At 40.2% G+C, this 15490-nt stretch overlaps 1 protein-coding gene across 1 annotated transcript in view; it reads right to left on the reverse strand.

Annotated features, from left to right (window-relative positions):
• NCEH1 (neutral cholesterol ester hydrolase 1) overlaps positions 1-15103 on the reverse strand; it is a 64304-nt gene extending 49201 nt beyond the window's left edge. The window contains exon 1 of the mRNA XM_090273997.1: positions 14840-15103. Coding sequence (XP_090130123.1) covers positions 14840-15073 — 234 coding nt within the window. The 5' untranslated portion in view covers positions 15074-15103. The remainder of the gene's footprint in view (positions 1-14839) is intronic.
• Positions 15104-15490: the final 387 nt, after the last annotated feature.

Here is a 15490-nt window from a genome sequence, read left to right on the forward strand (position 1 = left end):
AATTTCCTAAAGGAATTATGTTTCCATGGGAAAATAATTTTAAAGCAGCTGTGACAGCAAGGGATTCTAGAATTTAAAGGACATTGTGCACCCTCTGATATCCACCTCCTGCCCAAACACATCCTTTAACCTATATATTCCCACACACACTGGACAGCCTGTGATCTGTACAACTTGTCTGTGTTGCCCACGCATTATATACTTCCCTTAAAGACAGAGGCTGCACTGTAGTGTGTCATCTGCTATTGGAACTTCTCCTGCTTCTTCTCATGGCCAAATTCTAGCTCATTTTTTCAGTATCCATCAAACACCTGCTCCTCCGTGGTACGCTGTCCCACTCACTCCTGGGGCTATCACTCCTGCCTCAGTGCTCTTTAGTAAGTACTTCGTTTGAGCTTCTACTTTTGATACTTGCTGGATTGTCTTTATCAGTTTCTAGATCTAGCTCCTTTCCAGCATGAACTATTGTGACCTATTGTTAAAAACTTGTTAATTTAGTAGCTTAAATCGATACTTTAATTGCCTGCATAATTACTGCTCAATATAATTGTCCAGTGAATGAATATATTGCTGATTATGTTTTCTTTTGTTGTTGCTTCTAAATTCAGTCTTTCTGGAAAATCAGGCAGCTGACCCTTTACCATTTTTCTCACCTGAGCTCTTTATGAGGAGGAAAAAGGAATCCAGGCAAAAGAAAGCATATTTTGCAGGGTGGTCCTACTGATAATGCTTCTTTTGAGACAAGGGATGTCCAGGGAAAACTTTCTGTCAGGATGTTATCGTCACCCCTCTTTACCATACAAGCTGTCCAGCGCAATTCGGTCACTTGCCACTTATTCACTCAGCAAATATGTGAGTGCCAGTTACTTTCAGGAGCTGGGTCCACAGTGGCGGAGCCCACAGACCTGCTCCCTTCCCTCACAGAGCTTCCAGCCTGGCAAGGGAGACACAATTACTTAGGGAGGCAAATTACTTAGGAGTAATTAAACAAACAGACAATTACGAATGGAGGGAAAGAACAGGGTGGAGTGAGAAAGCAAAATGAGGTGAGAAGGAAACCAGACTGGGTGGTTAAAACAAGAGGTCAGTTTCTCTAACCATAGACCCAACCCCTTTGACAAACATGCAGGAAGCTCTTGACTCAACTAAGGCACCACCGCTGCCAACAACTGCAGTGTTTGTTTCAGGCTTTAAACAAAGAGTGACTTTCTGAAGCAGAGCACTTGGGGCACAGCAAGGAAAAGACTGACTGAATTTTTTCTTTAAGACCAAAAGCTATTAAAACCAAACAACAGCAGGAAAATAAATTGTTTTCAATCAAATGACATATTTGGCCACCGAAATGTAAATATTATACTATGGGTTTGTAACAATGGTTGTATGCTTTCATAATCTTAATATTAGCGTACTTAAAGTTACCATAATTAAAATGGTGAAATATATCTTAACAACACATGACGGGACTAGCTACACCCATGGATCAGTTATGTTAAGATCTCCTTCAAACTTTGATTTTCTGCCTTTCAGAAACTCGAAAGAAGTAGTTCCCTGAATAGGCCCTGTTCTCCCACCTCACAATTTTGCACCTGCTGTTTCCTTTTCCTGGAATGCCCTTCCTTCCTTGTCTGTCTCATGTGTTTCTTCTCATCCTTTCAGCCACAGCTCAGCCAGCACTTCCTCTGGGCTCCTCCACCTGAGCTCTCCACATGCCTCCTTGGCTGGACTCTCCCAATGCCCACTGCAGACCACAAACTGCAGCTCTCAGCAAGTTTTGTTGGAATTGACCACTCCTTGGATTTTCTAGACTAGAATACAAGCACCTCAAGGTCTCTGTAGGGTCTGGCACATTCCAGGTGACCAATGAATACATCGGTACATTACAGAATGAATAATGCGTGATTTCCCCCCATGAACAGAAACAGGAAAAGCTGTAACAGAGTAAAACACTATACATTTAAGCATAACTTCAGTGTTTACAAATAACCCTAAGTGCACCTGGCTCTCCCATGTACACATTAAACCACAGGAACCGATCTTTATTGCAATAACTTTAAGGATCATAGGTATATAAAACTTTAAAATGCTACCTATAGTTGCTTGGCAGTCTCTAAAGCTTGAACATGGAAAGAAGATGGGGATGGGGTGGGACAGCAGGGGGGAGGGGTGAGAATGGCATAAAGACGTTTAACCATGACAACACCCAAATGAGAAAGTCCAGCTTTTTAAGTGGTTAAAATTATATGATTTTTCTGAAAAATATGCTTTTATCGAATAAAGAAATCATGGTAATGTTTTTAGAGTTAATTGAAAATCACTTCTAAACAAGTTGCTCCTGGAGACATAACCAATAATAATGTTTTTTATTTTCATCCAAGGTACATCTTCATTTAAGTTGCAGAAGTATGCCATTTTTATTGGCTATATGAGGAAATAAGGCTGGCAAGTTACTGATTTTGGTCAGAAGGAGCTTCTGTGGCTGCAAGACCCAAATCTGGCACATAGTGTGTCCTGTAAAATACTGGCTCACTGTTCTTGACGAAGGGATAGCAGTGCATTTAAATGGTCTACTGCTAACTATAGAATTAGAAGGCATCAGTTTACAATGGAGCAAGTTTAATTTCATCTGATGTGAAGTTCGTTTTGAAGTACACAGGGAAAGCTTCTTAGCCTGGTAAGAATCCAGATTTTAAAATGTATTTCCATATAGATGCATAAATTTAGTTATTTAGGGAAGGGAATTTCCTTTACTTCTTTATTCCTCTGTTCTTTATTTAAAAAATTATTTTTAATATCCTAAATAATTATATACATATATATATGATTATTTCGTAATGAGTAATGTCCATTGGTAACTTCCATCTCAGGTTTTAATTACAAGCTATAAAATACATTTTGGCTACTTCCTGTGAGAAATTAGAGCTCAATACCCTCATTGCATAAATTAAAGCATTAGTTTTGTCAAGAACTCTTGAAATCGTTCCAACAAACAGGCTGCAGGTTGAGATGATGAAATGTAAAAGGGTCCGTTGCCTGGGAGTAGACTCAGAGTCTGATACATGGAGGGGTCAACCAGGATGCAGAGCTGCTGGCCCAGCTGCCTGCTCAAGCTCCTCAGGCTCTGAGCAGAATTGACCACCCCCTCTAGGATTTCCTCTTTGTTCCCTGACTCCTCTAGCTCCTTTGTTGGCTCCACCTCTTCTCACAACTCGAAAACTTCTCTCTTTTCCCTCAACACTGTTTCCTTAGGCGATTTCATGTCTTTACGGGATATCCAAATACCACTGACCTGCTAACAAATTTCTCCGTATTTCTTACATTTTCTTTTATATGATTAGTTGTCACATATTTTTGGCATGGACTGTAGCTCCAGGAAGGCCAGGTTCTGGGGGTGTGTGTGTGTGTGTGTGTGTGTGTGTGTATGTGTGAACTATTATAACCCCAATGCTTGGCAAACAACAATTGCTCAATTAACAAATGACAGAAGTCATGGCGAATTTCTTCTTTTATGGTGGTGAACTGAAGACACCTGCTTTTAATAATTTAGAAGTCAAAGCCATCTTTTCCATAGTTATAGACCAGATCTCTGGACCCAGCAAGCAATCATTTGAGCAAATCCAAAGCCCTTTGTTGAGTACTGCTTTGCAAGTACTTCTTCAGTACCTTCACATTGGGGCAAGATGGCCACCACTGGGACAGAAGTCAAATAAAGCACTTTGTATAACAAAATATCATGTTATTAACTCTGTCTTAGATACCTAAAGACTAAGGGACTCTTTTTCAGGTGACACATAATTTCCTAAAACAAATTAATACCTTGACAAAGGCCAGTAGAGATCTTTAATATAAAACAGTGACAGTCTAAGAGACATATAATTTCCCCAGCTTTTGGAGAACTGATTCCACCTGACTGTCTGAATTAGAACTCTGGCTCTGGGTGTGTGACTTGAGCAAATTACTTAACCCCTATGTGCCTGACTTCCTCATTTACAATATTAGAATAATAATAGCATTTACCTTATAGGATTGTTATAAAGATTGAGGTAATAGGTATGAAAAACGATTAGAAAGCACTAATTAGTGATGTTGCTACTGCTGATGATAATTCATAATCCAGTGTGAATATCAGCCCAAGGACTCCAAAATTTTAACCATAGGAAGGGGTTTTAAAGTTCTTGCTATACATAAAGCAATGTGCTAAGAATTTTATGTATGCAGTCACATTTTATCTATATAATAAGCCTTGAAAAAGGTAGTCATTATCCCACTTTTATAGGTAAGGAAACTAAACTAAGGTTTAGAGAGTTGAAACTTGCCCAACTAGTCTCACAAGAAAGTGCTAAAGTCATGATTTAAACTCAGTAGCCTAGCCAACAGCAGTTCAGCATCAGAAGACCTATATTTATACAGAAATCCACAAACCTGAGAGCAGTTAGCAGATTGACAAGAATAATGGTGAAAGTAAAAGAATAAAAAACAGCATATTACTATTGGAGTATACTATAGACAACTGCCAAAAATCAGTCTTTACTAAAGATATGTCTGAGGTGCCAGGTACTATTCCAAGTGCTATACTTATAAACTACTGTATGATAATGATGACAAACAATAAAGCTTTATACGCATTACTCATACAATCTTCAAATAATTGTATAGGCTAAGTATTGTGAACACTTACCAGATCAGGAAATAAACTCAAAGGTGAAATACTCTCCAAGGTCCCACAGCTAACATGGCTCAGAGCCTGGATTTGAACACAGATCTCCCTGATTCCAAAATCCCTGTTCCTAAACACTACGAAAATGGTCTTCAAAATGTGATAAATATACCATCAAAATCATAAACTCTTTTTAAAATAAAGATTTATAATCAATTAAATTTGGGATTCTCGATGTATTCTCTCTTTAAGACTCAAAATACCTATTAGTATGGTAGGAATTCTGAAACATTTTACAGTATTTTAAAAAAATCTCAGTGCTTCCCAGTCTTATTTAATCATAGACTTCTTTTTAATGTGCAATATATATTAAAATCCTCTGGAACTAAAATTTGTAAATACATAATATACTCTTTTCCTACACAATGCTTTCTTAATGTGGGTCACACAACTAATACAGAAGATTTCAGAGTGGAGGGGGGTGGAGTGGGAGAATGGGAGACCGAACAACCGTAACAGGAAGCTGTGCAATATAGCTCAGAAGGCTACAGCGTCCAGCAGACCTAGTTCTCAGCCAGCCTCACTAGGCAGTCATGTGTCTGTGAACCAGTTACTTAACCTTCCTGAGCTTCTCTTTCCTTTCCTGTTAAATGAGGACATTAAGCTTATTTCACAAGGTGGCTATAATCATTATTTCAATAAATAGATCCATTATTATCTGCTAGAAATCTTATTCTATTAAAAGCAAATAATCTTCTAAAAGCAGAAGAATTGACTTGCCTTACTAAAGTCCAGGAAGCAGGGTTTTTTGCTACTCAGGACTGCTTCTCACTAACAGGGAAGAACTGTGTCTTGAAATGGAAATGATTGAAACCTCAGGACAGAGTGACATACTCTGTATCTGGTGCATTAACTAGGAAGAGTGAGATGAGCAACTTGCACTTCAGAAAAGTAGACTCCAGAAAAGTCGAAGAAAAGGTAATTTGAATCCCAGGTCAGGGGCAATATTATGGAATAGGTAGCACAGAAGAGGGTCAGGTCAAATAAATTTCTTATGGGGCATGCATCAATTATCCATTCAAAGGGAAAGGTAGAATGATATCAAATGAATGTGGGAATTCGCCAGCAATCTTTTAAGGAGATGTCCTGGAATTGTACATAACGTTTAGCTCAAGCAGGCACATAATTCATTACGAATTTGAAAAAAAAGCATAATCTGCAAATACATTACGAGGAAGGCAGATACCTAGAAAACAGTGAGGCTTGCAAAAAAAAATTAAGAAGTTGCAAAGAACAACCAAAACCCATTTTTAGGTAAGTTCAGAGTCAGAAGCACATGAAACATTAGGTCTGCCCCTCGAGGCAAATGGGGTAACAGAAGACTGAAAGAAAGTGGAACCAAGAACTCCTATATTCTCTGTGGTGAATGATTTTCAAACCAAAACAAAACAAACAAGCAAACAAACAAAAGCACAAAGAACAGTAGGAGAGAAACTACTTCACAACGTGCTGGGGAGTTTGTACATATCAACAAAAGGGAAGAGACATACAAAGGCAATAAAAATGCTAGCAGAGTGTAAAGGAGAGAGAAATTAAAGCTGACTGGGAAAAAAGGGGAAGTTTCCAAAAGAGATGGTTTGGAGGAGATGTTGAAAGATGTGGGGGATGTTGGCCAAAGTAAGAGAGGGAGAGGGCATGTCAGGCAGAGGTGACAGATGCAAGTGTGGAGACTGTCATGGGAACACTGTGTGGCCAGATGCAGCACAGTGGTACTACCAAGTTGTAGCAGGCCCCAAATGTCAGCTAAGGAATTCAGTGCTTTTATTCTGCCACTGTCCAAGGGGATAGGAAGTCAGGGGGTAAGAGGGTGGGGTCCACTGGAGAGTTAACAGCCAGATTTGTGCAGAACAAAGAGCTCAAGGATCATTCTACAACTTAAGACTTGATTACGCTGCATATTTGCAAGTCAAATAAATGTAGGCCAAGCATCTGTCCAGGGTTGTCTAGGTATAATTCTGGTTTAAAACAGTTGTATTGGCATGATTATTAATAGCAACCCCTATCACTCTCCAAAATGTTCTGGTTTAGACAATGGGTTATATGGCTATTAAGGTATCTGTAATTGGGGACTACCTATCTATGTTTAATAGCAATAACAAACTATAGACAGTAGAGATTCCTACTAAGTATGTCACAAATAGTTTACAGGTGGACCACAAGATATTGGTTTTGGTGTTTTACAGAAGTAAAAACTTAAAACCATTTTTTATAACTATTCAAAATTTGTCCAAGCTGGCATTCTATTAGAGAACCATTGTATAATTCTCTTTATAAAGCTTGTGAATTCTGTCATTCAAACCCATAGTGATTCCCCAACATATTTCCTGCAGTTTCCCTGGTATACTTTTAAAATGTAATCAAGTCTATGGCATGAAAAAAAAAAAAAAGACTGGAAAACACTACTAGAGATTAATTTTACTGTGGGCTACTGGGACTCAAAAAAAGGTCAGGATACAGTGTATTTGTGACAAAGTGATTGATGAGCATTGCCCTGTGCATGGCCATGGCTCTGAGGGGATTGTCATTGAGGCAGCACCAGGGACAAAAGAAGCAAACTCATCACAGAGGCTTCACTTTCAGGTCATCCGGGCCCAGCAGTAGGAAACAAAACTAGGAGTCCAGGACCTTTGACTCCAGTTCCTAATTTGCTAGTAAAACTAATCATGTAATTTTAGGAGATGTCATTGATCCTTCCTGAACCTCGGTTTTTTCACTTGACAAATAAAAATAACTAATGCCAGCCAGTTATGTACTGTGAAAATAAAACGAGGTGATATAAGTGAAACCCTTTGTAAAAACCTAGAGTTTTATATAAATGTAAGATATAATTTTTTAAAAATAGGCTTTTTAGGGTCTCGCTTCTCTTAGGGCTAGCCTCCTCTTCCTTTCGCTGCTGTGGAGGGATATGGCATTTGTTCCCACTGCTTCCACCACCAGACATTCACTGACCCTTCCCACGTCCATATCATCTCCAGCCCAGCACTCTCTCCCTCTCTCCTCTGAGCCGTGGTCTTGTATGTGCAAGCTATGAACAGCCATGGACACTTGGAAACAAGGTCTTCACCCTCAGGTCAGCTCCTTTTCCTAAATCAGGGTCATCATCACCATTCACCCAGTTCCCCCACAGCCTGTCCCGGGAGTCATCTTTGACGCCTGATTCCTTCACTCACACCATCCCCTCCATCAGTGCCCTTCACTCCAAACCAGGCCCACTTTAGTAGTTCATGCTCTTGCCTCTCACCTGGGTGGTTTCCTAAGTGGTTTTTCACCTTCACTTGCTTTCTTAAACTCTAGTCTCTACAGTGCCACTGAGAAAGTCTGTGCTCAAACACAGATGTGACCATGTGATTTCCCTGCTAAAAATCTGCCAGTGGGTCCTTTCTTGGCTCACAGAACCCTTCATTATCTGACCTGTTGCTTCCTTCCTGCCTCATCCTTCTGACTTTTGAGCTTCGTGTTCCAGTCAGTCTAAACCCAACCTTTTCATTCCATGGACCAGAGGAGGGGACGGTGGCGGGGGTAGAGAGAGATGGCTTTATAGCCTGCCACCAGATGCAGCTTAATTGTCACTTGCGACTCACTGGTAGGGTTTTGATAGGAGTTTGCAAGCAATTGATTTATTATGGTCCCTGTGCAGTCAAACCTCTCTGTTAACGATAATCTATATTTGCAGCCGGTTCCCAGAGCTAGCATCACCACCTCAGCTCCACCTCAGAATCATCAGCCGTTAGATTTGCCTAAGGACAGTGCAACCTAGATCCCTCGCATGTGCAGTTCACAGTAGGGTTCGTGGTCCTATGGGAATCTAATGCCTCCACTGGTCTGACAGGAGGTGAAGCTCAGGAGGTGAAGCTCAGGAGGTAATGTGAGCAATGGGGAGCGGTTGTAAATACAGATGAAGCTTCTCTTGCTCACTTACCTGTTGTGCAACCTGGTTCCTAACATCGGTCAGTGACCCAGGGGTTGGGAACCCCTGGTCTAAGACACTCTTATTTCCTTAGTGGTATCACCTTCTCCCACTGGAAAGTCCCTTCTGGCTGGAGTGCCCTTTTCACCCTTCTTTCTCCCCTCTCTTCTCTTCCCCCACCTCCTGTGCTCAGCCGGCTCCTAAGGAAAGGCAGTCTAGCACGATGATCAGGCTCCTCAGTTCAGAACAAGACTGTAGGAAGGAGAATCATGCTTTCTCCTCTTATATACTGTCATCCTCCATTTCAGTCTCCTCCTTTGTAAGATTTAAAATAAAAGAAAAAAGAACATCTGCCTCTTCATTGTAACCCTCACTAAGGGCCTCGGTCCTCTGAGCTGGGAGTTCTAAGGGCAGACAAGGGGGTCAGGTGAAACCACAGTAAATGGGTTGATTTAGGTAATAGCTAAAATCCTTTCTGACCCAGTGATTCTATGGCTGCTAAACAGAGGCACCATTCACTTCATGCTTTTACAGGTCATTTCCAGGGCCACATAGTTCACCCCATAGAATTATAGGGTAGGCTAAATGAACTGCATGCAAAGCATGTAGCACAGTATCTGGCACAGAATAAATGCTCATTATATGCTTAATAGATGTTAGCTACTTTCTCTGTAAACACCAGCCTTGATAACTCAAATTAGATGTCAATGTGAAAGTGAAATAGTCCCCAATGCCCAGGTCCAAATTAGATGTCCTTTAAAAAAAAAAAAAAAAAAGTATTTATTTACTTTTAGAGAAGGGAATGAAGGGAGAAAGAAAGGGAGAGAAACATCAATGTGTGTTTTCAAGGGTCTTGTAGCAACCCATAAATACCTCTATCTTAACTCTTCTTCTGTCATTCAAGTCCCCACTCTGTAACTGTCAATAGGTTTATCTCCCTTTCCCTCAACTGTAAATGTCTCAAGATTAGGTATGTGTCTTTTTCACTTTCATTTTGCCACTTCCTAGCATTGGTGTTCAGTTCGTATTTATTGAATAAGTGATGACTTCTAAATGGTAAGATTTTATTTTTATTTTGGGAACAATGAAAGATAAAATGAAGGAGAAAATAAGTGATAGCTCCCTCATAGTTTCATTTGGCAGTAAAGTAAATATTACTCAATATTTTAAAAGAGGTGATTGTGCATTAATAGAACATTTAAGAATGATCATTGCAATTTCACATCTCACAGAAATGTCATAGATCAAGCTCAACCCACATGCTAGAAATAGAATATGCCATTAAAATAAAGTAATGCTGATGGCATTTCTGTGCATGGGACAATATTTGTAGAGTTCTAGGAAAAAGAAAAAGAAAAACTATAAATTGGACATTATCTAACACACTTGGTAGCTGAATCAGTCTGACCTTAATGTTTAATTGGATTCACCAAGAGGTTCTTTCTCTAAAGACCAACTCAGACTGCTGACCTGTCAGAATTAATACTGAATAAATATTGCCTTGAAACTACTCCTAAATCCTCTCTGCAGCAGTGTATTTAAGGAAAAATCCCATCAAATCAGCTAAAAATTCTTGTGGTTGGTGAAGACTCTAATTTACGTGAAGAAATATGTATCACGATAAGTCTAGGTGGTGGTTGACAAAACTTGTTATTTACTAATGTTTTCAAGTTGTATCCACCTGACATTAGTAAACACCCAGTTCATGCATGAATGATTATGAAAAAAGTCAGCAAATTGGAGTTCTGCATGGTGTCCCCTAAGCTGACATTTAAACCACACCCACATATGCACAGAAAATTCAGGTAAGATCACTTTAGAGTTCAGCAAGTTTGGGGGCATTTTGCAAGATTAAAAAACAAAAAATTTGCTTCACTAATCCAAAAGCACTTTGATCCATAAGAAATAGGGGGGACATTCAGTAGAAATACCAAGTTCAGCAACATCTCTTTTACAGTATGTCATCAAAAAGATACATAGTATAAGAACTAGTAAGTTAGATGATGCAGGTAGGACAAGTCAAGCTCTTATCTGAATTCCCTTCAGATACCATTATTAACTTTATTCACGATCTCATCACCTCTCTTAATTGTATATAACCTTTCTCTCTTAAGAGTTTCTGTAACTGTACCTCTTCTGTAATACCCATCAGCACCTACTTTTTTAATAGCTGTATATTAGCATGGCTTTTCCAGTCTTCTACGCTGTAGTTTCTTCTAGGTCATTTTAGCATCTCCCTAAAATCTCATACAGTAGGCTTTCAGCCTGTGTTACAATTAAGTGACTGAGCACAAAGCATGCCACTTTCATTGCTGTATCTGGGGATCCAGGATGCCTTCAAAAAATCTGATTTTATTCAAAGAACAATTACTAAAAGATTAATCACATTGATATACATTGGCACATCAATTCCACTTTCAAAGTAGGAAACCTACAACAAAAACTTGTTACAAGAAAAGTTTTAAAATTATTTCTTCTCATTACATGTTCATTGTAGAAAAACTAGAATATACAAATTTGAAAATTGAAGATATAACTTTACTTACCCCAACAAATCCCTATATTTTAAATTCTATACTTCTGCTTTTTCCAATACCTATATATAATATGCATAATTATATGTTTTAAAAGATATTTTAAATGGGGTGGTGGGTATATATACTGTTTTGTAGCATTTTCTCACTTACTATACAGTACAAATCCATTGTAGGCCACTAAACATGATTTCAAAGCTACTTTTTTTTTACTGCACAGTATTCCAAAATGTAGGCTTACTACAATTTACTTAAACTCTTATTGCTTTTAAGTTTTCATTCTTTTAAATGCTACCAAAAAAGGAAATAAAAGATAAAAAAGGTTGTTGAGTGGTCTTCCATATTTCTCATAAATAACAGCTCTTTTGGACTAGTTGAACAAGGTTTTTGATCCTGTAAACTCTTTCCCTCTTTACAGCTACAGTTTTGCCTATATCCATAATTACTTAAAATAAATTCTTCCAAAAAGATTGCTAGGTCAAAGAAAAAATAATATGCGTCTATGGCTTTCAATGGATATTGGCAAACTCAGCCATGCCTACATACTTGTCACTATCTTCACCTGTACTAGAATTAGCATTTTTTAAAACCTTTACTTGCATAGCAGTTTAAAATCAGTATCAGAAGCTCCCCACAATCCATTCTTTTGTCCCTCTAGTTTTCCCCTGCCCAATCTTTAAACCTCTTTCTCCACTGCCTCTCCAGATCATCTTTTGTTTGTGCTTTTCCACTGCTCAAGTCTTCTGATGGCTCTGCTGTAACACTGAAAATTTGCTTAGCTAGTATTTTATCCCCTTAGACTCTTAGACCCAAAGTATCAACCAACTAATCTGATAAACTAATCCATGCTAACATGAAGAGGCTCATTTCCAGCAACATATGTGCAATATAATTCGAGCAGTTTAAGGAAAATACATGATCAATATCTTCAATGCATTTCATTTATCTTAAAGCATAGTGGTTCTCAAATTTTGCTGTACATTGAAATCAACTGAGGAGCTTTTAAAAACACTTACATCTGGGACCCACCCCCCCAGGAATTCTAAATAAAGTTAGTATAGGGTGTGACTCAAGCATCAGGATTTTTTAAAATCTCCCTAGATGATTCTAATGTAGCATCTGTGTTTGAGATGACTTAAGAGAAAGATACCAAGTAGATTCTGCTTAGGTAGTTCTGGAGGACTCCAAGGAAGAGCAGTGCAATAAACCTAACTCTTCTGCACAAGATAAAGGAGATGAGAACAGTTCTAAAGGTAAAGCATTTGCTAATGACAATGAAGTAAAATTAGTATTCACATTTCTTGATGCTAGGCATGAGTCTGCTATGTTAGGAAGTAGGCCAACATTCACTTCTGAAGTAGTTTCAGTTGCTTCTGTAATTCAACAAATCAACTCTACAATTATTTGGGTATCAAATTTTATGTCATGAGATTTAGTGGTAGCTGTCCAGGTTTCAACTCCTCCCAGTTTACATTTGTTTTATTGTTTCAACAAAACTGGGCAATCCCACAGATATTGAAGTCTTCACAATGCATAGCAGACCTATGGGACAACTCTTAAAAGAATAACTGCAACAAGTTCCAGGCATTTAAATACATTACGAAACCTCACAACAAACTTACAAAATTAGTCTATTTTACAGGGAAAACTGAGGATCAGAGAAGGTTAGTAAATTGCCTGGCCTCACAGTCAGTAAATGGCCTGGCTGGGATGTGATTCAGGAAGGCATGTCTCTAACAGTCATTCTTTTATCTACTAACAGTGTGTCAAGCCATACTGTCTTTTCCCCAGGACAATTTGAAGAAATATTGGTAAATTGCTTTACTAGGCAGAACAGGACTCCATGTGGTTTGAATGATTTGTCTGGTATTTCATAATTCCAACAACAAGTGATGAAAACCACTTCTGTGCAAAGCCACTCCCAAGCTACAGTGCTAGGTGAGGACACTTTGCTACCTCATCTATCTCTGTGACCTGGCATTACCCACATTATCAATCCCAAACACCAGCTCGGGGCACACTGTGTCAAGGACCATAGGGTCCAAAGGTCTTGCCTTTACTGGGTCGGCAGCCTAGTTGGGGAAGAAAAGCTTTTCTTCCAACCTGGCTTTTCCCAGATTACTTATGCTGTGGAAGACTTCCCTGATGACCTGAAAACTAAAAATAATCTCTACTGCCAACATAGAAGTTTTATTCTTTTATTTTCTTCTGTTTTTCTTCTTATTATTATTAGTCACTATTTTTCTTATCTACTACCTACTATTTACTAAAGGCCATTTAACCCATTCCAGGTAAATACTCTGTATCCCAGGACCCTTGAAGGCTGTTACTCCCAAATTACATAAGTTCTGAAGGAAAAAAGGGATTGCAGGGCTTCCTTCATGAAGATGGTCTCTCATGGAACCAATTCTTTCACCATGTGAACATTACAGTGAGCAGGAGGGAAGGAAGAGGACCTGCAGCTTCATAAATACTTCCTAGGAGACAGCAGGGGGCTTGGGTGGAGGAGAAGGTGCCTGATTCAAGAGAAGCAAATCCCTACTGGGAATATGCTACAAAACCCTGGTGAAGGGGCTTTTTGGTGGGACAAATCTTCAGAGACCATGGAATCTAACACACAAGGAGGATGGGCAGAGAAAAAGAATATCAACCCTCTAAAATAAGTCATGATTTTCTCTTCTCTGTTTCTCTAGTCATTCTTGAAAAAAGGAAGGGGAAAACTTGATTCTGGAGGAAGGTTAGGAGTTTAGATAGAGCAAGCTGCTCAGAAATACTGTTTAATCATAGGGCTCAGCCTTGGCTCCAGATTGTAGTTAAGATTTTAGAGTTTCTGGCACTAAAAATAAGGCTTCTTGCCATAGAATAAAGCAGAGGCCGTAATATTTTCCTGTTGATGGGGGAAAAGAAATACACACCCGTGTTACCCTGTCAGGATATCCTGGCTCAAGCAAAGGTTAAGTCCTGACAGCCAAGGCCATCAAATAAATGCTGCAGGGCAGGCAAAAACAAATACATCACGCAAACACGGGCTGCTGCATCCACTGCCTCTCCTCCAGCCTGCCAGGCCTCCTGCCCTTGTGCCTTGGGCTACGCTGATAAGTGCCAAGCATGAATGGGAGGTCTGAGCGGTTCCTCAAGGGCTTAGGGCTGACTGCTGGGCGCTCGGGAATGGAGCACTCCGCGGTCAGAGGACGTCGGACACCGCCTGTGACCGCTTCTGCTTTTAAGGTGGCTTCATTGCCCGAAACTAGAGCCTGTTTTTACCAGAGCTGTCCTAAAAATATTTAACTTGCTCTCTGCCGGCCCCTATCAGAGAACGAAAATGGGGGTGGGGGCGTGGGGAGGTGGCTTATAAAATGCTGAATGATTGCTTTTGACGTTACAAACCAAAACGGGGCGAGGGCGGCTCTTTAGGTCAAAGGGTTAAACAGTTGTCAAATTCTATTTAAATGCTTCACCTTCTCCTTCGCCAGCGGGGACGAGGAGACACACACCTAGACCGCTGCTCAGGAGGAGGCGAATGCGACACTCTGAAAATGCCAGACAGAACCACCTTAAAAAGCAATTGCCTCACTGCGTTAGAAAAATATGCATTCTCTTGGGACACAGTCCAGAAATTTTGCTTCCCCCTTCAAATACTGCCTAAGAGCAGGGAGAGAGAATCAGCGCTGGGCTGCGTCTCACCACTTGCTGTGCGCCCCGGAAAGTCGCGTCCAGCAGCATCAGCTTCCAGGGATCAGACACGGAGCTGGGCAGGGGGATGTAGACGTAATAGGCGGCCAGCGCCACCAGGGCCGTGAGCACCACACAGGACGATCTCATCCTCCCCCGAGCCGGCTTGTCTTCGGGTTGAGTAGGACGAAAGGGCGATGCCACCCAAAGACCTCCGGCAAGTTTCTGCAAGGGCCAGCTGCTCATTCACTGGTTTCTTACATGCCCAGGAGCCAATCAGAGGCGGCGTCGGGAGGAAGTCGGAGCGCTGACGTGCCCCCTTTTTGGTGTCCTTGCAAAGTGTTGCTGACACTCTGGGTTGCAAAAGCTCCGAGGCTGGTCTGTGCGCAGCACAGCGGACTCTGGAGGACACAGGCCTGTATTGCACGTCTGTAACCAGTGAAGATTCTCAAGTGGAAGCCTGACATAATTTCGTGTGATGAGTTTCTCTCCGTCAAAAGCAGGTGGGCCTTTCTGACTCAAAATGGAGCTACTGAGAAAAATAAAAATCCACTTTCTTCTAGAACCAGACTTGGAATAGAATAAAATTCTAGCTGGCACGTGGTGAAGGAAGATAATTACAGATTCATTTAATTCAAGGAATGACAAGCCAGTAGTGTATCT

Source organism: Furipterus horrens, unplaced genomic scaffold (assembly GCF_987537825.1).
Source record: "Furipterus horrens unplaced genomic scaffold, mFurHor1.1.pri manual_scaffold_1, whole genome shotgun sequence".
NCBI classification, from domain to species: domain Eukaryota; kingdom Metazoa; phylum Chordata; class Mammalia; order Chiroptera; family Furipteridae; genus Furipterus; species Furipterus horrens.